At 34.2% G+C, this 27929-nt stretch overlaps 1 protein-coding gene across 1 annotated transcript in view; it reads left to right on the forward strand.

The window, feature by feature from the left end:
* The first annotated feature begins 5109 nt into the window (after window positions 1–5109).
* The window catches only part of LOC115442702, a 52509-nt gene continuing 29689 nt past the window's right edge, over window positions 5110–27929 (forward strand). Inside the window, exons 1-6 of the mRNA XM_037437194.1 lie at window positions 5110–5115; window positions 6050–6166; window positions 8088–8218; window positions 15433–15522; window positions 15809–15973; window positions 20811–20915. Coding sequence (XP_037293091.1) covers window positions 5110–5115; window positions 6050–6166; window positions 8088–8218; window positions 15433–15522; window positions 15809–15973; window positions 20811–20915 — 614 coding nt within the window. The remainder of the gene's footprint in view (window positions 5116–6049; window positions 6167–8087; window positions 8219–15432; window positions 15523–15808; window positions 15974–20810; window positions 20916–27929) is intronic.

Here is a 27929-nt window from a genome sequence, read left to right on the forward strand (position 1 = left end):
TTGAAGAAGTCTTGAAGAAAATTACGAGTGAATGCTTTTAATTAAAGTAACAAAGAACAACATTTAATAATTTACTTTTCAAATGAATACATATAGTATAATAATAAAAAAATCACTTAATATTTAACTTGAAATGAAAACGGACTTCAAAGGACTCTTTAATCAATCAACGTATATTAAGAAAGGACAGAGACGGCATCAAAGCTTTTGTAATAACGGACTGACTGACTTAAAGGCAGGATAGTGTTGAAATAATTAAATTATCTTAAAAATTTTAAATGTTTCTATTTTTAAATGATTATTTTTTAAACGAGAACGGCTAATTGATTCACTGCAGCTGATGGTAAGTGGAATGAGGTCCAGTAGAATTGCGACTGACAAGAGATGATTACCCCACGGCACTCAATAGTAAGTAAGCAATGTTAAATATTTTTTTGGTATTTAGTGGTTTTTGAAGGCGGTATAATTTTTCACGTATCAATATGGTTAGAACAATAATATTTTTTTAAGGGTATTTGTGACACGTTTTACTATAAAAATTACAGACTGATAGATTTCGCCTCTAAGCATTATGACGAGTAAACTAACAATTCTCTGCAAGCCATTCATATGGCACAAAATTAGACACGAATGTACGTACAGTAAAATGACTATTTTGGTTCCTAGCTAATCAGACCAATAGCTAAAGCATGTAATGTTTAGAGATAAGACCACAACCAATTCCATGGAATTACATCCGAAATGCTTTGATGGTTTCCAATATTCAGTTGACATTAACTGCCAAAGGCTTTGATACAGTGAACATCCCAATGTTTGAAATCAAACGTGCGAAACGCACTAAACTGAATTCACGTTTCGTAAAGCCTTCTGATCCTGATTTTGATCTAATGACGTGTGTAGGATTAAATAGCATTTGTAGTGGGCAATATGTCAACTTCGTGAAACTCATGGTGACCGGCAAAGTAGATGGGAGAAGGCCTCATGGCTGCAGGCTAATGCATTGCACACTACGATTAATGAATAAAATATTTTAAGTTTTTATTAAAATCTGTTATGTTTTCTATTTTATAATTTTACCTTTGATTTATTTATCAATTTGTACGTAGGTACTGCAATCGTACTTCTTTATGAGCGGACAAGTATAGCTAACGCGGGGCAGCAGGGCAGACAGCAATTTATAAAGACAATATTATTGTTAAGAATATTTATTTATTCGAGTAACATAGAACTCATATTATTAGTAAAGGTAAATTTAAATTTCATACCCCAAATATGAAATCTAAATGAGGCGTGTTTAAATCGACTTTAGATTTCAAGTAGATACTTAAATGATTCCATCTGCCTACGGAAGATAAACTCATTTCGAAATCTTTCCATTCTGCCAGCAATTATTGTAATTAAACGTTATTGCGGTCGCACAAAGCTGAGACTCCCTTGGGTGACGTTGGAAATAGCCTATGCAAATACCGCTGCAGTAGAAGCTATTTCAAATGACCTCATTAGCTGCACTTACTTGTCAACTCTTTCATCTCTCACGGGAAGCTGTTGCGTAATTGTGTTTCTGTTTGGTTCTATTGCAAATGCGTGAAAGTTTCGATCTATTTTAGGTCATGTTGTAGAAATGGACTTGTCAAATAAAACATAAGTAATAAATTACATGGAATTTAAATCGAAGACGATTATTGATGTGGTAAAATAAAACCAACGCATGACAATCGTGCCATTCTTTAGTAAGCTACGATATCACATACAGACAGCAAGACATATTTTTGCGTCAGGGGTTAAAAAAGGATGTCAGGAGTAACATTTATATTCAAACGTATTTAAAAACTCTTTTGTACCAAATTCAATCTTATGGATACACAACCCAGATTTAATTAGAAATACTCATACTGTGAAAAAATTACGGCACGTCCCTAACAAGTCGTTCTTTGCGCACGAATGCTTCGTTTGAAAAGGCAAAGAACACTCTGCTTGTAAAATAGGATTACTGTGTCACTGTTAGGTTCACTTTTTCTGCTCCTAAAGATTTATTCTCTCATTTTTCCTCGTTGTTTCAAATGGAGGTCCTCTTGATGGTTTTATTGTGCTTTGTTTCATTGTGTGGTTCGTTGTAATTAGAAAATATATCGGAATGTAGCGAGGTCGTATATCTTGCTTCTTATTTTTATTTTCTAAAGAGTAATTTCTTAAAAGCCATAATTGCTGCATGAAGTATTTGCGCTATCTAAGAACTAAACTGTTAAATTGATGTAGTTTCAAAACTCAGCGGATTTAAAAATAATATGTCAAAATTAATGTGAAATATCGATCAATTTATTTTGCAAACAATTTCAATCAAAAGTCGTCCAATATTTTTCTCATATTTGTTCTATCTTCATGATGAAACAAACAGTTCTGCAGAATAATCATTAGTTTCTCTCAATATAGATTCGATAGCAAATGCAAACGCTGAACTTGTGAGATTGCAATTATTGATTCAAGTTGGAGAGCTGTTCCCATGGACTTGAAGAATACTTTGCTTTGACGCAGTTCTTTGTGTTTGGATTGCGCTTTATTGAAATACCGTCTAATTTTATAAGAGGCTGATTCTATTATTTTATAACATATTTTACATAACGATAATTATTTTTTACGAAAATTGGTTTGTATTTAATTGCATTTATTAAATTAAAAAACCTAATGCACAATACGTCACTGATGAAATTGAACTGCAACTAGCTAGACTAATTGAATTCATAAATGAACCCCAAAATAATGTACAATATTTACTATCAAATTAACCTTTGTAGAATGTAGAACTAAAATATTATCAAGTTTGTACATAAGTTGCCTTAATATGCATTAAACAATGTTGTCTTGTACTTAAGCATCGGTGTAGTCGAGTCCTGTTAACAACTCAAAGAGAATAGTGTTCTATAACTTTGTTCGTTACCTAAGTGCGCTTTGTATAGAAACCCTTAGTAACTTTTACCTCAATTTGTGCCTTTTGCTTGTTTTCCTGGAAATATAACCACGTCACATAATTATTAGTTTTTAATATTCATGTGTTTAAAGTGTATTTTCGAATGAAATTAAAAAAATAGATCTCATTATTTAGACTTTTCATATAAATTTAAACATGGTTACTAGATGACAAAAAGTAACAACAATTATAATTTGCCTTCAAATTGCTCTTTAAATAAATGAAACGCGGTAAATTCTTTTAGGAATTTATAGTCCAATTTAATCATTTTCTTGGTTTTCCTCAAGATATTGTAATCGTGTTAATATCGTTAATACTTTTTATATGTATATTTGTTATCATATGAACTATAATTGGAAACTCTCTATATTAAGACTTTAATATAAATTCCAACATAGTACATCCGAAAACAATATTTTATTTCCATCCATACCTATTCATATTAATTAATAATCAAACGAGGCTATGTTTTTACAATCCATAATCCTGATCAAATTATATAGTTGAACATAAGGTGAAGCTATACCAGCAGTTAAAACATTGATGCCATATATCTTCCTATCTCGTTTCAATTTCTTTTATGGCTCGAACTCACCTTAGAGGATGTGGCATTGATTTTATGGCCTGATGGATTGCCTCTGTGTCACTTCGACTTTTAAGGGTTTTGTTTTGTTTTACAAGCAGATGACTTTGAAAAATTGTGTTGTATTTGCTACAATTTATTTTTATTGTATTCTTGTAGTTGTTGTCCTCGGTGGCGTAGTTGTATTGCATATCCGGTACAATAGCGCTTTGAGGTCCTGGGTTCGAATCCCGGGTCGGGCAAAGTGATATTTGGGTTTTTCTGCTCAGTATCAGCCCGGAGTCTGGAATTTGTGCCCGATATGGCGATAGGCTCGCCCCCTATCACATCATGGGACGGAACATACTTGGCGAAAAGTGGGTGCCCTAGTTGCACCTCTGCATACCCCTTCGGGGATAAATGCGTGATGTTATGTAATGTAATGTATGTAATGTAGTTGTTTTCCTGCAACCTTGTTCAGCAATGTTTTCTACTGAAACGACATTGCTATATTGCTGAACAAGTGGCGTTAGAATGCCTTACATTATCAGATGCATTAATATTGATATTAAGACTAATACAGCTGAAATGGGACTCCCTTGCGTACTCACACAACTGTTCAATAGGTACGGTACACATTTCTGGTTATACCTGTGAGGCTTTTAGTCTTGTCGTTTTATTTTATTAATTTTTTTCCTTTTATTTTAAATTATTATAATTAGTCTTAATTACTGTTAATACTTACATATAATTTATGTTTAGTGTGAGTTACCGCAATAAACGTATTTTCTTTCTTTCTTTAATTATAAATTTTATTTTATGGATTTCCTGGCATTTATATTTACAATAATACATTTGTAGTACAAATACATGAAATTGAGAGCCTCGATGTTAAAGTCGCTTTAACATTATGTCTAAAAGAAACATTAGTCTAAACGGTGGCTAAAACTGTCTTTTCTTTCCTCCCAGCCCAGTCTTCTTTGTTCATTTTGTACTCTTTCATTTATTTTATGTCCAATATAAAATGTCTGTAGTTATATAAGCGATTTAATTAAGTAATAATTAATTTGATTAATATTGTCATGTATCTTGACTTATCATAAGCGCAACATGTTCGACTACGTGATGAATAAACCATTTTATTTTATTTTAAACTCTAAACCTCTAATTTCAAATACTATATGAAATAAATTGAAGTATAAATTACTTGAAAGATAAAATAGGAAAGGACTACGTTCCCTCATTGTAAAACTCGACAAGCAATCGCAATGTTAGCAAAGAAATGTCTATATTAATATTTAATACGTCTATATTTCATTAACAATACACTCTAACTAACAATTGCAAAGGTTTTTCACGTAGTTGTGATTGTACGCGGTGCGAGTACGACTATCACGCTAGAGTTCTGGGTTCGAATCCCGGTTCGTGCCAAAATAATTATGACCATCTTAAGAAATACTCAGTCGAAGCCCGGAGCCAGGAAGTTGGTGGTGTGATGTCCCCGTGCTTCGGAAATACGTAAAGCTATCGGTCCTTCGCTTGATCTCTCTCCGGTCATGGCAGGTTGCCGTCTCACCGGAATATGGGAGTGAGAGACTAAATAGTGCACCTGTGTATTGCGCATACACTTGTGCACTTTAATATCTCCTGTGTACTTGGCTGATCTGTGTTAAGATTGGCCGCCGTGGCCGAAATTCGGTTAGGAAGAAATCTTAAAAGTAGTTTATAAGTTGGTACATAGGTCCATAGTTTAAACATAATTACATACATACATATATAGTATCACACATCTATCCCATAGGGCTAGGCAGGAGACTATGGATTGCCACTTTGCACGATTCTGGCATATTTCTCACGCTTCCTCCACCTTCACTAATCTTTTCATGCATTACATAATACTTAATACTTCTATTTGTTGGAAGGCATTATAAATTTACACACATCCCTATTCTTTATCTATGTTATTCAGTGATTGTCATTGTAGCTTTTCCTCTTTCTCTTTTCGGCCTCCCTAAAATCTATGTAGCCGTGTCGTGTTGAATAAAATTCAAGCTTCCAAAAGGTTTTGTTTATTATTAAAATAAGAAACCCAGTGAAAGGCGACAGCCTAGCTGGTTGTGGAACGGATTGTCGAGACGAATGTCCGCAGGTTCAAATCCCAAGGGCACACACTTCTGACTTTTCTAAAAAAAATATGTGTGTATTCTTTGTGAATTATCGCTTGCTTTAACGGTGAAGGAAAACATCGTGAGGAAACCTGTATGCCTGAGAAATTCTCTATATGAATTTCAAGGGTGTGTGAGGTCTACCAATCCGCACTGGGCCAGCGTGGTGGACTAACGCCCAAACCCCCTCAGTAGTAGAGGAGGCCCGTGCACAAAGAATACACACATATTTTTTTAGGAAAGTCAGAGGTGTATGCCCTTGGGATTGCCCGTGGGACAGTATATAATACAGGACTGATATTATTATTATTAAGAAACCCATACCAAAAACACTATTAACGTTTATGATTGTTACAGGCGGACATAGCACATTCGGCGAAAGGATACGAGTCAGAGGATGAAAACGCGGGCAGAAAGTGGCAGAGGGCCAGCGACGAACGTCCAGCCAGTAAGACTACCATGTACTCAAAGCAGGTGAGTGCAGCATCATTACAAACATCAATATCATCATTATCATCGTCATTATCGGTAGTCTTTTTCAAAAATTTGCGAGTAGGCCTCCTTCAGCATTGTCTTGAGAGTGCAGTCAGTAAGAATAGGAATTGTTTTGTAAATAGGTAGAGAATATAATTATATTAACATATACGCTTTAAACCTAATTGATATTATATTGAACATTTCATATCCTCGATATTAAATTCTGTTATATATAATTCTTGAGTTAAGTTTCAATATCTTTCGCATTTTATGAACGGGGAACGATAAACTTAAGCTTCTTATAGGCGTGTTGCTTCAGGGCTGTGCCAAGTCACGAATAATTGGAATTCTAACACTGAAAACTTGAATTTATTGGAAAAAAATAATATAATGATAAAAAAGATTTTTTTATTTTTACTAGCTTATTGCCTACACCTCCACCCGCGTAAAAGTTTTTCCTAGATAAATATATTTCTGGGATAAAAACTAGTCTATAGCACTAAGGAGTAATGTAAATAAAAATATATTTTTTTTATAGTTTCACGAGTTGTGAAATTGAAACCAAAATCATATATCGAATTATAAAAATTGTGAATGTTTCCTGAAATTATTAATGTAATTACGAACACGTAGATAAGTCAGGTTCTAATGGTCTGATTCCTAAAACATGTGTTAAAATAAAACTACTTTTCGGATTTTATCGCGGTTTTAATATTTTAGTTTTCCCCGACGTTTTAAAGACTTTGCAGCCTTCGAGGTCACGGAGGGGAACAGAAATAAAAAAAATTAAATAAAATTCCGATCCAAAAATTTCCTTCATTTATAGAAAATCCCCACAGTCCTTGAGTAAAATATCTGTTTGTCCTAGAAATACATTCACGCGGCTGTAAAGAGAGAGTAGGCGCCAGTACATAATAAATTTGATGAGTACAGGTGTGCGTATCGAAAATGGATATGATAAATGATGCCAATGTTGATGATGATAGTATGAAGGATCGATAGGGGATTACATTACGCATTGATAGAATTTGATGGAGAGAGCTATAATCACTTTCAATATTGATAATTGCTTCTGTTCATATCAATTGGAGTAAGTGTTTATAGCTGAAAATATACGTTTTGTATTCATCGAAGCAGAATTAAATACTAGTGGAAGTACAAACAATAATAAATATACAAAAAATATTTTAAATGTCGTCAAAGTTCATAGCGTTTTACAATGCAAGCTAAATGGTCTGCGAACAGCTGATAGAACCATTTGGGCGTACGCTGTGAAAAGTTAATCTTGAAACATATTGAGGCATCGACGTTTCGAAATGTAAAATTTTATATTTCTGTCGGAATGATGCTGAAGGAAGAAAATTTTCGAAGACTCCGCGAATACATTTTAATATATTATATTATTATAAGTTTGTTATGTTTGAATGAGTTTTATCAAATACTCATGGACAATAAGTTATTATAACTTTTATATGAATTCCATGTATCTTTAATTATACTTGCTTTTTTTTGCGGACACTGTAAAGTGACCCTACTACACGTAATGGTAAGTGAAGTGGGGTCCAAAAGAATGTCGACTGACGAGAAATGATTACCCCTCGGCAGTCGACACAATTATGCCGGCCTGTTGGAACCGGATATACACAGGTTGATCTCGGAACGCGACACACTTACCTGTGCCACTATGGCGGGTTTTAACACCTTGTGTACGGTGGTCGCCATCCGAGCGGATATAAAATATACCCTACCACTAGCACCTTGATATTATTCTAATGTAAAAAAATCTACACAGAAATTATAATAAACATAAATCAGTTCCATGAACCTCTGTTCGTATTATTATATTACTTCGGATAATTTGTATAGCTTTGTTACTTTCTATTGTATGGAGAACTTTTAATTGCTTGTCGTTTCGCAGGAATTCCGAGAACAATACTGCATCAACAACAAACAACTGGATCTGCTGGAATTGGAGAAGTCCAAGAAGGATAAATTCCTCGGATGTCTCTCCCAATATCACATCGAGAGCCCCTGTTCGAGAGCCAATAGGTAGGTATATTTTTAATAGAATTGGTGGAAAGAATGTAAACTTGGATGATATAACATTCTTCAAACCTATTTATCGTAATAATAATCAATAAATTATCAAAGCTGTTTGGCCAATTGAAGAACCAGAAATGGGAGAAGTTTTAAACCTTAAAGGTAATAATAATTATATCAGCCCTGTATTACATACCGTCCCACTACAGAACGCGGACTTCCTCTACTACTGAGAGGGATTAGGGCCTAATCCATCACACTGACCTAGTGCGGATTTGCAGACTTCGCATATCTTTATTTTCAGACCTATTAACTAAAAAATAACAGTATCTAGAATACAAAATTTGAAATAATAATTTAAAAAAATTAATAAACTTTATAAAAAATTAGCATTTCAATTTAGTGGAAAAAAAATTGTAGTTCTCGAAAAACGAAAGTTAGATAAGAGAGATTAATGAGTGCATTAATGATGGATCAAACATAAAAAACTTTCTATTAATATGATTATAATGCCTAGATTATTAAACTCAATTAATTTGTTACTGTAACTTAGTCAAATATATTAGAAGCAAACCATCCACAAACATTGAAGTTCATCCAACAAAACAATTAAAAGGAAGACTTACAAAGATTTATCCGAAGAGCGAAGTATAAGGTTAAAATCTTAATTGCAATGGATCAGTCGGATTAATATAGTAAGGTTATACCAGCGAAAGCCAATTTAATATTTTAAGAATTATCCAAGATTTTCATTATACAAATTTATCGCTTGGGTGTATTGTTTGAATGCCTCGTTCGGACAGGGAAAATAATGCCAAAATACTGAGTTCCAAATATGACTTTTAATACACAGAACATTACAGCATTAAGTAATAAATAAAAAAAGGATAGGCTCAAGTGTACGAGCCGCACTCGCGCGTCCTTCCACCCCTGGGAGAGGGCTATTAGGGCACTAAGGGATCGCGGGCGATGAGCGCTGGCGCATTTCGTAAGCTTTCGAACGGGGTAGGAGAGTTGATGACACGTGATGCCTCCGTACACTATGGTGGCGCGCTACAAATTGTATTTTTTTATTTTTACTGAAAAGAGCTTTAGGTAATGTTTTATTTTGTACATTTAATTGTCACAAAGAAATATTTTTCGCACAGACATTATCAAGCCAATATTGAGATGTTGCTTCAGCAAATGTCAGTTATAGTATTGTATTTCTCGCCTTGGCCCTTATTCTGTACGATAGTGTAAACGCGTAACGCGGCCGTGTCATGTTATCTTCGAGAAATGTGCGTGGAATGGTATTCTGTAAGCCAAATTTCTATAGTCCTAAACATGATGCGTTGTGTTGCGTGCTTGTTACGCACTGTCAAAATAACGTGCGGGATAGAGAATAAGGCCCAAGATGACAGAATCTGCGTGTCGCCTTATGTAACTTTCATACACATTTTATTACTACCGAATACAAATACTTTACTATGTAAATTGTTTAACAAATAACCAAACATTAACATTGCATTAAACAAAACATATTATTTTGTTGACAATTATTGTATTCCGTTTACATTCGATCGTTATGAATAACCTAATTCATATTTTAGTCAAAAACAAGTAACAATGATGTGAAATTGGAATCATATATCATTAACTGATAGAACAATGGAAATAAGTAGGTCGGTATGAGAAAATGAATTTAAATATATTTGCATTATAGGTACTTTTTAATAAATTCACATAATTATTGCGTTAATAATAATAGTTTGTCTAATATGAAACTATATGGCATAAACAAAAGTAATATCCCACTTAGAATGTGTCAAAAAACATAACACGACTGCATGTCGTTTTATTGTGGTTGGTTGAGAGACTAACACGTGACTGACGCATTGGTCTATCGACCACACATAACGACTTACGATTTGCATTTTTTTGGACATTGTAAGTGAGCTGAACATTTAAATAATCGCGGAACAAACACACACAAAAAAACATGCAGTCGAATTGAAACCTCCTTCTTTTCTTGAAGTCGGTTAATAAAAAATTACTCTGCACGCCAAAGCTTATACTATACACACACACTCACGCCTTTTATCCCCGAAGGCCTTAGCAGAGGCACAACTGGTCACCCACTTTTCGCCCTGCATATACTAGAAAAACAATACGGTATCTCATATCTATATACATAATATGTATTATAACAAGCACCAACAATCATTTTTAACAAAACCAGTACGAAAATGTATACTGATATTTTTCATTCGGTTATTCTCAAATATCTAGAATAAGTTAAAGAAAACCATGACACTAGAAATAAAGAAAAAGGTATTTAAATGCATAAAGCTGATTTGTTAGTGTTTGTAAGATGAGACCCAAAGTAAATAGCTTTTATTGCAATTGCGTCAATATTTGCAACTCTTGGCAAGGACTTTGTAGATGTTTGAAGCGTGTTGACTAGAACCACTTTGAAAACCAAAAATACAATGTAATTTGGTATTTATTTATTCCGCGCGGAATACAGTTGTAGCAATTTTTAATGTCCTATCTAAAGATATGTTGTTTTTAGTGGAAATTTTGAAGATGTAAAATCTAGTATTGGATATCATAAAATACTTTTTCTTTTTGCTTTTCGCTAAAGTAGTCCTACATAAATTTAGGTTTGCCAGTCATAAAATTGAAGTCATAATTGAAATATCTAGTACTGGATATAAAAAAAAATCGCTTTTCGCTAAAGTATGCCTACGTTAATTGGGTAACTCTGTAAAAGTATTGAAATCAAATTTCAATACTTTGACTACAATTTTCTATTTATAAAACGTAACAATATCTTTACTCATGTGTTTTTGATAGTGTATACATAAATATAATTATAATGTATTTGCCTCAAGCTAGACAAATTATTATTAAAATAAGTCAAACCCCGTTTTGGTAGTTTGCATACATTAATCAGGGGTGTACTTGAATTAGCGCAAACGAATGTCGAAACGTTTGCTAATATCTAGGAGGTAATTCAATAAAGGGCAACGAGGGAGCCTTTGTAATTTATTTAAGACGTTATTAATGCCGGATATCGTTAAACCTGAAGACGGAAATGCCGTAATAAGAAATTGGGTATTAAAAGATTACTAAAATATTACTTTGCGTTATTTATACACTTAATATCAGTCAGGTCGTTTGATATTACTTCTTAAAGATATCTTAGGAGAGTTTAAAATCCCTTGTCTTTATCCTGGTCGACGGAGTAAATAGCCTACATTTTATAATTAATATTGTGGTTTCGCTAATACAAGTTGAAACACTGGAGCCGGTTGACACATTTCCCCAGATACTAGAAAAAAAATACTGAGAATCCTTTCTTTTCTTCTGTGCCTCAGCCGTTTGAGCCTCCTCAGCCCATTGAGGCATTTCATTCATGATTCCTCGAAACCGCTCACCTATTAAAGCGGAAAAATTGCGAAACGTTCATAAAACGGTTGAATACTTTGTGTGACCGAAATTGAGCTTCCTTTATATTACTTTCTTGACAATCCCCAATTCGGCTATTACCCAGGTTGTTTCCATGCATAAGGTATGAGCAAACTTTTGCTATCAGCATTTCACGTATACCAAAGAAAATATTGTTCCCTGGTTGCTTAAGAAATAAGTTGCAAAAATTTACTTTCGTTTCCTCTGCTTCAAGTAACATGTTTCCGTTTCCATAATTATTAGTGATTTTTCGTGTCGTGTTTCAGTTTATTTCTAGTTTTATATTTGATTTTCTGTCTTAGGCAGATGTATTACGATAAAGGTGACCTAGTATTTCAGACATCGCCTCAAGTTTGTTGAGAATTCTTTGTATTTATTATAAAGTTAATTGCTTTAGTCAATTATTGTCCTTGTTTTAACAACTGTTTGAATTATTGCACTAATCAGGTACTTGTATAGTTTAGTATAAAAAAGATTTTCTCAACAGTAATTATAGGAAAAATTTTATTATTTTTAAAGAACAATTTATTTTCAATTCTAGGTAAAGTATAAATAATATATAATTTAGTTCAAGCTAAGTTGAAATCTGACAAAAGGAGACCAACTTCACATACTGTCCGAGTTACGAATGCAAGTACAGTGAATTTGATGTCGGCACAATTTATTTTATATTGATATGACCTAATATTAATATTAAATAATTCAAATAAAATTAGGAGCGATAACATTTATACCTTTGTGTTTTCAAACTCACAATAAATTAAATAATATACGTAATACCAATTCTATAACAACAAAGAAATCCGAGGAATCTATAAAGTAACAAATCCCTTTCCACTAGAAAATATTATTGGTGTCTTATTGGATTATTTGATACTACCTGAAATTCACAAGTAACCTTTGAAATTATTATACCGGTGTACTATTTCACACAGAGATGAAAACCTACAAATTATATTTTCGATGTTTATACATTATATAGAATATGTCAATATTATGTAAATACTGTATAGTTACAATATTAATGGTTATGCAATTCTTAATAAAAAAATAAAGCTCTTCTTAAACCTTAATATTATGTGTGATCTGTGTTAAGACTTATGGTAAGATCTTTTATGAAACCAAGAACGATGATTTTTTTATTGTCACGGCCAAATGAGCCAGTAGCGAATACACCTTTCTGAAGAACTGGTGAAGTATTTTGTACTTTAGAGAAATAATTTAAAGCATATAATACTATAACATAGACGTTATTTATGACATTAAGTAAATATTCACAGCTAAGTAAAAGGAAAGGCAAGCAAATAGTAATTCAATTGAAATTATAAATACAATAAATATAATCATCGAAAAATATTATACGGTAGATGTAATTTAATTCACTTTCTGACTTAATACAGTCAATAAATTCCTTTCCTATAACGAAATAGCTTTTAATAGGAAAACAGAAAGATTATTTCAAATTAGTGGTCACCTAAATTGATTTAGAGATAAACTGAGCACCGCTGGGGAAAAGTAAAAGTAACAAATTGGCCATTTTATTATTCTGCTCCCTTGTAATCTTATTTCCACTGTAATAGGAATGAATGTGCGTCAATCTAGTGTGTCCGGCCTTTATATCCTTATACGACTTGTGCTGCTACATTTTTAAGTTGTAATTTGGTGTAAGGAAGAAAAAATCAAGACCCTTGAAAATAAATTTCAAAAAATATTTATGAAAGAGAAATATACAAGGTCATTTTGACATCGCGTTACTAAATGAAACCACATACTTATCTACTTAGAAACAACACTTCACAATAAGTTACTTGAGCCGTAGTAATAAAATAAAAAAGTATAAGTTTCGGACAAAATAAATATTAATAAAAAGTAATTTTAATTTTACGCGCTCTAATGCCACTACTACTACTCTAAGAGAATTCATTGAAATGGCATCATTATACTTTCAGTCAGAAATACACGCCATATTCGCATTAAACTACTAAATGATAAAAAAATCTGAAAACTAAAACCAGGATTTTTGGTGAAAATATTCGTTATTAATGGATGATTTTTGGCACAATGTCAGCAAAGCTGAAGAGGAGTATGTGGTTTCATTTAGTAACGCAAAGTCAAAATGACCTTGTATATTATTATTAATAACTAGGTATTGTTCGTGACTTTACTCGCGTCAAGTATTTCCCGCTACAAAAGTCCCTAAAAAACTGTATGATGCCAGTGCCATCTATTTAAAAAATCAGAGTAAAAACTCTTAATTTCCCTTGGGAGTACGGAATAAAAATCTTATGTGTTAACCAAGGACACGGTCTACCCGTAGGCAAAGTTTCATTCAATTCCCTTTAATTGTTTTTGCGTTTACCTCTCACAAACATCCAAACATTTTCACAAACTTTATAATATTAGTAAGAAGTAATTTGAAGTTATATAATGAATTATAATATCAGCCCTGTATTATATACTTTCCCACTGTTGGGCACGGGCCTCCTCTACTACTGAGAGGGATTAGGCCTTAGTCCACCACGCTGGCCTAGTGCGGATTGGTAGACTTCACACATCCTTAAAATTCCTAGAGGGAACTTCTCAGGTATGCAGGTTTTCTCACGATGTTTTCCTTTACCATTAAAGCGAGCGATAATTCACAAAGAATACACACATAATTTTAGAAAAGTCAGTGGTGTGTACCCTTGGGATTTGAAACCTGCGAGCATTCGTATCGGTAGTCCGTTACACACCCAATTAGGCTATCGTCGATTAAATTGAAGTTAATATATTATTATCATTTACCTACTTCCTAACTCTAACATTCTGCTACTGAATATATTTTGATTTTAGTCATATTTTTGCTTGGTTGAAAGGTGATAATCTCTCTAAAAACCAAATTAATTTCTTCTATTATATACAAATAAATAATGTATAGTTTCTATTCTATCTCTAAGCATAATTTCTGAATAAGTTATATAAAACCTCATTTAAATTACCCTGTCATAATTTTACAAATAAACATAAAAAAATTCTATTACATGACCTAATTTCGTACCTACTTAATCTTGTTTCTCATTTGTGTAAATCCACGTTCCCATTTCCATTCAGCCTACGAGCTTACGGTCTGGATTTAATTTTTTCCATTCGGTAGGTGAAATACGTAGAAATGTCTGTTGAGATGAATTAGACACTTCTGTGAATTGACTAAAGGGTTTGATGAGATTTAAAAAATATTTTTAAATTTGTAGAGTGGTTTATAATTTGTGTTAGTACTGGAGGACATAGAGATTTGAGTGTTTCGCTTTGGTCATTGGATTCTGGGAATATAAGTTTAAAGAAATATTTAGACGTGTATATTTTTTATTGCTTTGAAGGACAAGACTACACGACCGCCTATAAATAGTAGAAACACAATCCAGCACCTTAAATTACAAATTATTATTTTGTTTTCCCCTGCGCTCGCCATGTTAAGTCTTATTACGTCCAGTAGTTACGCTGGCTACAGTGTTCTTCAAACCGGAACACAACAGTAACTACACACTGCTGCTTGGCGGCAGAAATAAACATTGCCGTGGTACTTACCCAGGCGGACTCTCACATCTGAGAGAGCTACCAACAGTCTCAATTAACTGAATTGGGTGTTTCGTAGTTGCTGATCTTTTAAAAATATTTAACGTCAAATTTATTTTTGTCGTTCCTTGTGTTATTTGAAACAAATATATAACTTAATGTGAAAGTTAAGGTGAATCATGTTTCAACGTAAATTGAATCTTAATTATTTGTTTCAGAGCATCATTTCTATCCGTGTGCGTCCGCCGACGTGTGCCCTCAGATGAGAATCTCAACACCGATTATGCACCCATACAGCGGTATCCCAGGTAATATAACTTATTTCAATAAACCGCGAGCCCTTATAATAACTTAATGAATTATAAAGCTATAAAATATTATCCATATGAGCAAAATTAATTTTACTACCTTTGCATATTTTGAGTTGGAATGTTTGTTGGATGTAAAATCAAATACCATTGAACAAATTTGGATTAAGTCTAACACATAGATAGACCGAGCCCAAATATAAAAGTATTGTCCTGGTGAAGTACTGAATGGAGATTTTACTCCGGGAAAGCCTAGTCACAATCCTCATCAAACATTTGTCTAAAGGTTTGGCCAACCCACCCCGGCACCGCCCGAGCTATGCGCCTACGATGCCGACCTGGAATGCTCATACTTCCGTCGACGTCCACGGTCGGTGTGCAGCCAACCTGACCCCAAGCGGTATACATGGATGCCTGAGGACGAAGACTTCACCCGGATGGAGTGGCCACAGTGAGTGAACATAAACGATAACGATTTGGTAATGTTTTATATTTGGTAATATTAAAGACTAGCTGACCTGACAGACGTTGTCTCGTCTTAACTATGAATTTGCAGCGCGCATTCTGTCAATCGCTCACAGTTATTTTAAACAATTGACAGTTATATAAAATTAATATTTTCGTTAAGTTTTCTAAAATTTTCTAATTTCCGCGCAATTTTTTGAATTTATTCTTTCATAAGAACCACTTCCTTACAATAACAAACACAACAACAAAAAAATTGTGAAATCGGTCCAGCCGTTCACGCGTGATGGCGTGACCGAGGGAAATAGGGATTCATTTTTATATATATAGATTATACAATATATCAATTGATTTTGTAAGGTCTTTTGGGTACCAGTCCTACTGAATAGCGACGTCTTACTCTGACGCCTTTTTATTTGATTACTGGTAATGGTAAATGATTTTTTATTTGTATCCCTTGCAATTGCGAGGCTCCTCGCAGCATTAGGCCCTGGATAATTGCCTTATTCGCTATCCCTAGGACTGCCAAATCCAATGCTACTGATCACGCATTTACTGTATAATTTTATTTATATTCCAGATTCTAAAGTTCTACCAGCTGTATGAATACATTGATCCTAATATCAATATCAAAAGGAGATGTTGTGTCATTCAAAATCTCATTTCCACTTTCTCATATAACACCAACAGTCTTGAATCGAAATCGTATAATTCTTCCATCTCTGCATTCAACATTAATTTTTTACTTCAATTTTAAATATTTCTCTACGAAATATCATTTTGACGCTTCATTTTTGCGAGATGCGACCAAGCTGTAATGTCTGTTTCGTTTTATCTTCTTGCTACAGTGGGTACGGAGTAGGGACGTATTTATTTCTGTCTGATATTTTATGCATTTAACTTAATAGGTATCGTATTTGAGTAAATGGTTCGTAGATTTTGTTGTGAAAGGCAATTGTCTCTTTACTGCATTTAAGATAATTTCATATGAATAATTATCAATTTCTAGGTCTATGGTTGGTTATCTCTTTATTGATTAATTTAGATTTTAGAGTAATAAGTAAGAATTAGAGTTTTCTTTATATTATGAATTAAGTATCTAGTAAACTTTGAATATTAAATAGGAAAATTATATTGATTACTAGTTTTTCCTAACAGCTGCGCCGCGTTAAGTAGTTTCCTGGGATAAAAATTATTCTACAGCACCCGAGAGTAATATAGCTTCCTAATAGTTAAAAATAAATCGGTTTCAAACTAAGAGACAAACTCTTCAGCTTTATATATTAGTATAATTCCAGAAGGTTATTTTGAATACTTTTGGGATAAAAGATACAAAACTATTGACCTTCGATAAAGCCAACAAATTTCTTTGTCCAATGTTATATTTAGTTTACATGGTACTTACTGTTAGGCACATTATTTACCTAAACACAAATAATATGACGTTGAAAGAATTATTTCACTTTATTTATTGAACTTTCATTACTCCAAACATTCGAACACAACGATGACATTTCAGATCAACAAAATATATTCATTAAGAAGCGTATTATATGGAATACGAACTTCTTTAACTTTGTGACAGCACGAACTTACCACATACCACAGGTATATCGATTGAACTTAATCGAATTCATTAAACGAAGATCGATTTAATGTGATTTAAATGACCGTCCGAAAATATCTTCGATGGGAAATCAATCGCTCGTTTGTGGTGCAAATGGTGGACATAATGTTGAAGAGCAGCAAAATTTACATAGCCACGGAACCTTTATCTATACTCTAATTGATTTAACTTGAGTGTTTTCGATGTTTTCGCAAATAAAATATTAACGAGCGTTCCTCGCATAATGGAGCGTTGGGAGCATTTTATTTCCCTTTGTTTAAAGTATTGTGTTTTTAATTTTCGGTCGGAGTTAGGCACGCTTGAGATCGTTTTATTGTAAGCTCGTTTGGAAAGTTAGTCACATGTACGTTATTTATTTCTATGGTACACCAACAACATATATGTACATAATATATAAATTTTAAAACATCTAATGATACTGTAATCGTTAGTGGCTGATATGTATGTCCATTACAGGTATAAGCAACTAAACTAAATTACAAGATAAAAATTAAAAAATACTAACTAAAAAAATTTAATTATGTAATTTAAAAGAATGCCAAATAATTTGTGGACATTTACAGAAAACCCATTGATATATTTTCCTGTTAAGTAAAGGTTTAAATTTTAATGACGTTTTCAAGATTCCTAAGACTAAAGGCAAAATGAATAGAAGAAACAAAGAAGAAACCTATCTACACAATTTACAACAAAATAGTAATACTATCAAATGAGGACAGCTAATGAATTCTGAACGCCTCTTATTTTTTCATCAAGTCTTCATTTCAGGATATACATTTTCATGTCAAGTACAATCTTTAAATACGTGAAACGTTCATGTAACTTTTTATATAACCGACAGCCTTCAGTCGTCTGGAAATGTCCCAAGCGAGTTACCTTTTCAACTTATTTTAGGGTTATAACCATTTCTATAGGGAATAAATCTACAGCTCGAGAATGGTAGAAATAACCTTTTTTTTTTATCTTTAATATCATTTAATTGACAGCGAAACCTGGGCAATATTATCTCTTAGTTTAACGAAATTCACGTGTTTTAAGCATTGTTTTCTACGTACAACCACAATCTACATACTAGACCATTTTGTAGTAGCAATTAGAAATAGTGCCTACGCATTTTTAGAGTTTTTCATCTGGAATTATGTATTATTACACCTGTAAATACATATTTGTATGTCTTAATATTAAAAGAATTCTTTAGCTTCTATCAATCTGAGTGTTATAAATTAAAATTTATCTAACAAACAGCAAATATACCATACATGAACAAAGCTTGCTTACTGAATTACGTTTTCAATTTGCATAGAGGCTTGTAGACCCTTGCGGAGTGTGATATTATACGACGTATAGAAACCTCATAACCGCAGTTTATAGAGTTGCCGAGGGTGTGATAAGTTTTGTGGCCGGGTTACAATTATGGTGTGTGTGTATAATGTTTCTTGTTTAGCAGATTATTATTAGTTTCACTAAATTAGGAAATATTATTGAAAATTGCATGCATATCATGCGTTTTTTAAATAATAGTTATTGTTTTTTGTTTTACTTCTTTATAATTGAAAAGGTAGATGGACATTTGTCTCTCCACCACCTTAAGGTTGACGGAAATAATGTCTATAGCATTAAGTCCGCCATTATACATTTGTATATTAAGTGTAATAAAAAATAAATAAAGGGTAAGTCGTAAAAAATATCCAATTTTTTTTATAACTTCGTGATATTTTGGTTTCATTGTTTTGAAATAAGTTAAAAAATGGTTTAACCATGCTCCTGTTGGGTATATTCTCCTAACAATTCTTGATCATAGTGTGCGATGGTCTCCTTGAACGTGCCATGTCGTAGAAGTAAATTATAATTGATATAAAACCCTATGTAAATGCAGTCACTGAATATAAAGTTGTAAATAAATTTGTAAATAATTTATACTATTTACAAATTATGCTCTAATTCCAAATGTAGCTTTCGATTGTTTCTAAATTCAAAAGGGTTTACTAACACTCAAATGTTTTAAACTCAAACCCAGCCAGAGTTGAAAGCCTGGATAATCTTCAAAAAGGTTACAATCCATCAGTAAACAGATACAAAATTAGACACTACAATATACAACTGATGTACATATAGTTATTTCTTATGTTTACGCGAATGTTAGACATTGAAATAAAACTATTTACAGATTTTATCGGGGTTATTTATATTATTATTTTCTCCCGACGTTTTGAAGTTTTTGCGGCCATCGTGGTCACGGGGCGGACTAATGTGGTGATCCGAAAAGTTAGTTACAATATCTAAGTCCATTTTTTTTTAAATTTAATTGTAAGCTGCAAATTCTTCAAAACGTCGGGAGAAAATAATAATATAAGTAACCCCGATAACATCCGTAAACGGTTTTGATGCAATAATGTACATATTTTCTTCTTTCCTTCCTGCCTTCCCGAACAATTAGCAATTTCTCAGAACTAACTATTTTGCTTCGAAATATGAGCTTTAGTTTTCCAAGTTGCATCGCTTCGGATTTACCCATGTTTCTGAAATCTCTTTGCAATTCGTTTCATATTACGAAAGCAGAGATTATTTGCTCGATATTTGCTTCCACGCCAAAGTACTCTGTGTAATTTGTGGAGCTATCAGTAAACTTTGGTATAGGAATCAAACGGTAATATTTACCACAAAATAACTGGAATAAACCTCTTCAATTAGATTAAGATCTACCAACTACGTATATACCTCTCTTATGCCTTTTGAATCTTCTTTTGTGTTTGTTAGTCTAAAGTGTAAATCAGTTAATAAATGATTTTAATTTGCTAATGAACAGATGGATTTACTGTTGCTAGGTGCTATGTGAGAGTCCGCATATATAGGTACCACCGCAATGTCTTTCTGCCGCTGAGTAACAGTGTGTAATCACTGTTGTGTTCCGGTTTGAAGAACATTGTAACCAGTGTAATTACTCGATATAATAAAATTTAACATCCATGTCTCAGGATGGCAAGCGCAGTAGAATACCAAACAATATTTTGTAATTTAAGGTATTGGATGGTGTTTTTACTGTTTATGGGCGGCCGTATCGCTTACCATCAGGAGAAGGGCAACCTCGTCTCATCATTCAAAGCGATAAAAAGAAAGATTGGATAACAAGGCACTTCTACACGATTATTAAAATTAGACAGCAATTAATTTAAGTAATGATGTGATTTTATTTCAGATCGGTAATAGAAGATAACGCGGGTTGGCCGCAGAATTATAATGTGGACCAAATCGCGTCAGTCAGTCGTGGTGGCTCTCTGCCGAGGCCGCCTTCTATAATACCGTGAGTATATTGGTTCCATTTGTCTTTTCTAGCTTGAAACAAACACTCACGCTTTTCATTCTCAAAGTGATAGGCAGAGGCGCAACTAGTGCATCCACTTTTCGACATGTGTGTTACGTTCCATGATGTGATTATGGGCGGCATAGTTGTAGGTTGGTCCAGCTTTGTGGCTTAGAAGCATTGAAGCAGACACCTACACTGTACTTTACTTAAGCTTCGCCTACCAATCGACTTTAGGATCAATTTTTTCAAACAAATATTTTAAATTAAACATAAAACGATCCGCTAACTTCAACCAAGTCAAAAATAACAAAAATCTTCATTGGCGACATTATCGCTAATTTGTAATAAAAAAATCAGTCGCACCGTATTTCGAGGTATATGAAAACATAAAGATAAACACGAAAATTACCCTTGTTTACATAAACAAAGTCGTCTAGGTCGTATGAAACCTTTGACACATACAACCCAAACAAATAAAGGGAGTTGATATGACAAAGAGGCTAATATTGCTTCAGTTGTATTTTTTTCCAACAATAGCTGATTTAAGCCAATCGCGTTTACGACTCTATTCTTGGAGTTACGTTTTATCTTCGTATTTTGAGTTCAAAGTTCTTTTTGACATTGGATACCAGAGAAATTGGTTGATAAATTCTATAACTAATAAAAGTATGGTTATTGTATATTATTTTATATATTATTGCCAGCAAAGGATTATCCCAATCCTTTGCTGGCATTTTGTTGGATTATATAAACATTATGTTAGTGTTAAAATTTCTTGGAATCTTTTTATGCTATCGAGATTTCTTTTTTGTGTGTGGAATTACTGCAGTGTGTGCGCATATTCATAATTAAGTTGCAACCTTCGTACATTGTGGAGTTTGTTTTAATAGCAGTTTGAGTATGGAATGTCTTTGTAAAATAATATGGAGAGATTATTGGAACGACAGTGGAGTATATACCTGTATTGTGAAATTCACATGTAATTAAGTTTAATAATGATATGGTAAAAGCACTTAGACTGGAATGCTGAACCCACTCCTCTGATATTTTTTTGTCCAAGCGTGATGATTGTAATTCAATTGTATATCTAGTGAATATGCTGTTTTGTTGCTTGCGTTAACCATGGTAAGCTCACATGGTAAGCGAAGATGACATAATGATTTTTATCCCAATAAATATAATATATACTACGTTGATATAATATTTCAATATGCTTGTTAGGTATCTTCTTTGTTTCTAGAGTGCCTGCCAGTATAACGGTATCAATATTGCAGATCAGGCCTTTGTATCGCATGCTCTTCAGTTATAAGCGCCTTTGTGAGACAAGTTGCTTGATGTCTAAGATGATTAGTTAAGGAAATTGCGACCATATTGACTAGCGTTTGAATTTAAATAACTGCGCAATAATAAGGTTCAGACTTTGGACACTAATGATGGGACCAGTAGACTAATGGTGGTAGGTTTTTGTATGCGAGGGGTCGTCTGGGTAGGTAATGTCTTTTTCTATCGTTAAGCAGCAGTGTGCAGGCACCTAGTTAGAATTTGGAGGATAATGTAGCTATCGTAATTACTGGGCATTATGAGCTTTAATCTCTGTCTCAGGGCGAGTGCACTGGAGTGCCGCTACATACTTAGTAATTCAAAGTACAGTTAATAGATGGTCCGATCGCTTACCATAAGATGAGCGGCAAACTCGTCTCGTCATTTAAAGGCAGACATAAATAGACTAACACTAGTATTTATCTAGGTGTGCGTTCTCAAGCAAAACTAGCCACCTATAGTCCCTAAGTTCCATCAGGATTTTGATGCAGATAGATTGACAGTCAAAGCTGAAATATCCATAAATCTGTCTGCTGTACGTCACGGCGGATTATAATCCATCACGTTTGCGTTCCAAAGCCCTTGTGTGGACGTGATCAGCGAGATTTGCCGTATTGATGCGGATATTTTTGTCCCAATATTTGTTCAAATATTTGGTTTAATATGTAACAAAATTATCGTTTAACTGTTAATGCGGTAAGACTATAGTATTTTACATGGAGGTCTTTTTGTACGTATTTGTTATATGCATTTCGACCGCCATGCAGCAGAGTAGAAGCTCTGTTGTGTTTCGTTTTGAAAGGAAGTTGTAGTCAGAGTAATAACTTATCGTTGTTACTCAAGACCTGTTTTAGAGTTATCAAGTAATACCAGCTGCCCCATACATTTAATTTAAAAGTAACTTTTACATGAAATAGGCATTTCAGATATGAGTAAAACAAAGCTACCCCACTGCACCTGATGGTAAGTGGAGTAGAGCCCAGTAGAATATCGATTGACAAGAGATTACCCCTCGCCAGTCGACACAATTGTGCCGGCCTGTTGGAACCGGAGATACACAGGCTGATCTCGGAATGCGACACACTTACCTGTGCCATCATGATGAGTTTTAATAACAGTTTACGATGGCTGCTATCCGGGCCGATATAAAATATATTATACCACCAGCAAATGAAAATATATAACCTTGTTTGAGGAGCGTAGTTTAAGCAATGATGGCATTCCACTGCAGTGATCTGTTCGCCGAATTCAACGCAAGGGCTGTACCACGCGAGGCCCATGTAAGCCCAAAGCATTTTTAAGGTGGGCAAAGATGTTTCTAGGTAGGCACCCATCACCCATGCCGCCCTTGCTGTGCCCATATCTATTACCTTATCAATTAAATGTTAAGCAGGTACGTGATAATGTAACGCAATAAATTTGTAATTAAATTTGAATTAGGAAATATGAATTCTAAGATTTACAAATGATACTAACCGCTCCGCAATGTGTGGGGGCGCGGGTAGCTGTACGGATGGCGAAAAAAAAGGTGTATAGTAATGTACTATTACATCTTTCATACGTAACTCATGTGTTAAAATTGTATTTATTTTCTCAGCATATATAAAAAGGTTTTTGCTTACGGTTTCTTCCACAATTCGATTAGTAAAAACTGTTTAAAAAGTAGACCATATACTGTCTTAGTTTTCAAAGTCAATCCTTACCAGATTTCATCGAAATCAATTCACTAATTTACCCGTGAAAGCGTAACAGTTATCCATTTAGGTATATTAATATGGATATGTCGTTTTCCCACCTCCACATTTTTAAAGGGCGAAACACATCGCTCCCTTAACAACTCACTCAGCAATCATGTAGAGAGAACTCGTGCGTTGTAATGCGAGCTTTGAGCTGTTTCATAAAGGTTACTCAGGTGGACGTGGCTTGCGTGGAATTCCTTTTATTTATGTCTTCTTTTAGTTTTATCACTGAATTTATGATTATGCGCTACAATTATTGTTTTGTTAGTAAATTTAATCTGCGCTGGATGTATTAGGTACTCAGGTGCAATTTAGAATATTATCAAATAAGTGAGTGCCTCGGTGGATTAGTTGTACTGCATGCGCGGTACGGCAGCGCTCTGAGGTCCTGGATTCGATCCCGGCCAGGTAAAGTGGTGTTTAGGTTTTCTGCTCAATATCAGCTCGGAGTCTGAAATTTGTGCCCGATATAGCGATAGGCTCGCCCCCTATCACATCATGGGACGGAACACACTTGGCAAAAAGTGGGTGCCCTGGTTGCGCCTCTGCATACCTCTTCGGGGATAAATGCGTGCTGTTGTATGTGTTAAATAAATTAGAAGCACCAACTTGAAAAATAAAGCAACTAAGTGTAATAATTCATTACGAAATATATTTTAGGTAATCCACTATAGTATGAAAGTTAATAGAACATCGTTTATTTTACACGTAAATTGAAAAAAAAACAATTAATGCGCGTGGTACGATGGATACACGATTCGCAAATATATGCACTCAAACCAGCTTATTGAAATATATACCTTACAGTTTAACAAAATAGAATTGCATTCTCTTTATGTACATCGATTACAACTAGTATAGCTTAACACAAAAAGCAATCAACGTATTTTCTATTGTGAAATGATGTCAACGGTTTATAATTTACTTGGTCCTTTTCTTGAATATTAAAGTGCATATTGTTCAACGTTCTTTGAAGCAGAAATCAATTTTCTCCCGTCCCCACGATGTCCGGCTTTGTGTTATAATGAAGCTTGACTATTAATATACATAATAGGGGGTTAGGTATAGAGTACATCGTTTTGCTTCGAAATTTTTTAATGCTTGATATATATAAAAAAAAGCGGCGATAGCCTAGTTGGTTGTGTAACGGACTGTCGAGACGAATGTCCGCAGGTTCAAATCCCAAAGGCACACACCTCTGAATTTTCTAAAGTTATGTGTGTATTCTTTGTGAATTATCGCTTGCTTTAACGGTGAAGGAAAACATCGTGAGGAAACCTGCATACCTAAGAAGTTCTCTATAGGAATGTTGAGGGTGTGTGAAGCAGTGGCGAAGCGTCCATACAAGCCGATTCCTACCGGGTTACCTTTTGTAAATTAATTAAAAATAATAAAAGAAAAACATAACAAATATAACAAGAATAATAATAGTATACTCTAACAAGTCATCTTATACTTATTCAATTAAATCGACCCTTTAACGATAACGGTACATAGTATCAATTCGTTAAATCGTAACTCGCGCGCAGTGCTCGCACCTTGTAGTGTTCGAAGGGAACCCGGCCGCGCATAGCTTCCCTCGCGATATTGTTGTCTCTTTCACACGCAGCGCGGTGTCTTTGTCTAATCTTTTGGAAGTGACGTAAAAATACATGTATGCGTGCGTGTATATGTACTTCAGGGTAACCCGAGAATCTGCGGCTTCATGTTGAGCTATTGGCGCGAATTTTTTTAATAATTTAGAATGTATTAATTAGTGTTTGTGTATACTTAGTGTGCGTTATTAATATTTGTTGGACTCTTTTAGGTACCTATGTTCAAAATAATATGTGATTATTTTTAAAATTTAGAGTTTAGATATGTGTTAGAAGGAAATTATTAAGTATTACGATATTTTACTGATTTTATTTTTATTGTGAAATGCGTATTACATCTGTAGAAAAAATATTTCTTCGGGTTCCCTTTTGAAAATTTTCACCCTTCGCCACTGGTGTGAAGTCTACCAATCCGCACTAGGCCAGCGTGGTGGACTAATGCCTAAGCCCTCTCAGTAGTAGAGGAGGCCCGAATCCAGCAGTGGGACAGTATATAATATAGGTCTGATATTATTATTATATATTATTATATAAAACGAAAGCTACAATAAATTAAGATTAAAATATAACATACTAACAGCATTGATGATAACAAGTTTATTATAATAAATAAGAAAGATAACTAACGCAGTTGCTTACGTAGTATGTAAACCGATAATAGATCAGATATCGGAGTTCAGGGATCTACAATGTTGATATTCCTCAAAATTGAAATCTAATACGAAATATTATCGAATAGGGATTGAAACTAAGGACATCGTACATTTCATACTATTATTCATAATAACAGTAGCTTAACGCAACATACCTGAATAAAGATGAAAAACAAAATAACTCAAGATCTAAAATAACTTTTTGCCCTTTAAAACGCCTTATAATATTTTTACATCCACTCTAATGTCACGACATAAAGGTTATTGTCAAAAGGTCAGCTCGGCCGGTCTGTGGTGATTTCCAATTAGTACTGAAGTGATATCCATATGGTGCATTTCAGTGGACCTGTTCCTTTATCATGATCATAGTGGAATATTGTCTTAGTTTCTGTGACGTGCAAACGTGAGTTCTATTGTTTTGTATTGTGTTAGTATAAACATGTTTGTGAGGGTACTTGTTTTTGATATAAAACGCTGAGCGTTGACAGAACGGGGCCCATAATCGTTGATGTCCCCAAACATCTTCTCTCAGTGGCCGTCCTGAGCGGATGCCGTGGCCTGAGGGTCGCCCTCAGCATGGTCACTTAAGGGCTCGCAGTTCCTAAAGCACTCACCCGCAAGACCGGTGTGTTTGTATAAGACGGCCCTGCCAAGATAACAAAAAATAAAAAAAGACCGGTGCCATTGGTCGTTGAGTCGTATTGGTCGGTTGGTGAAATATTTGTGAAAGTTTTTGTGTGGTCGGTGATATTTCTTTTATTTCAATCAAAGTAGCTTTAGTATCTTCACAATTGTGTTAACATTTAAACGTATATATAATGTACATAGAGATAATACGTGATAATAAATTGATTTTTGAAAGTTGGCTTTTTAACTTGGCTCGGTTTAATACACATGGTAAGTACGTTGTGGTAATAATGGCAACCAACATTGAGTCCGTTGAAACGCGCCAGAATTATATTTGCCTTGTATATTCTGACTTATGTTATGGTGGGTTTTTGAAAGTAATTATCTATGTACGTTGGTCGCTATTCTGCGAGATACATAATATTTTAGCACACATACACACACACGCGCGCCTTTTGTCAGCGAAGATATAGGTAGAGGCGTAACTGGTGCAGGCACTTTCAGTCATATGTTTACTGGTGGTAGGCCTCTCATATGTGAGAGTCCGTCTGGGTAGGTATCACCTCAATGTCTATTTCTGCCGTCGAGCAGCAGTGTGTAGTCGCTGCTCTGTGCCGGTTTGAAGCACTGTAGCCAGTAACTACTGGACATAATAAGATTTAACATCTCATCTCTAAGGATGGTGAGCGCAGTGGAATACCAAAAAATACTTTGTAATTCAAGAATTAACAATTAAGTATCTACTATCTACCCAGACAGACTCTCACATATGAGAGACCTACCACCAGTACTGTGTTAAAAATGATTGAAAGGAAATACGTGACCATAATATGAAATTCTTCGGAAATGTTCAGTCATCTCATAAATTCACAAGATAGGGGCGCAGCTGGCGATCTCAAGTTTTAATACCGGGCAAAGGTTTGCGATGCAGACGTACAAGTTCTAATACATGCAATGCAAGGAATCTGCTGCATGTCGGTTTTGAATTTAAATTATGAAAGAAAATATGAATGCCGCTGTGGCGTAGTTGGCAGAAAAATGATTGCGGTTTTGCGGTCTTGAGTTCGACTGTAGGTC

This window comes from Manduca sexta, chromosome 10 (genome assembly GCF_014839805.1).
Source record: "Manduca sexta isolate Smith_Timp_Sample1 chromosome 10, JHU_Msex_v1.0, whole genome shotgun sequence".
Classification (NCBI taxonomy): domain Eukaryota; kingdom Metazoa; phylum Arthropoda; class Insecta; order Lepidoptera; family Sphingidae; genus Manduca; species Manduca sexta.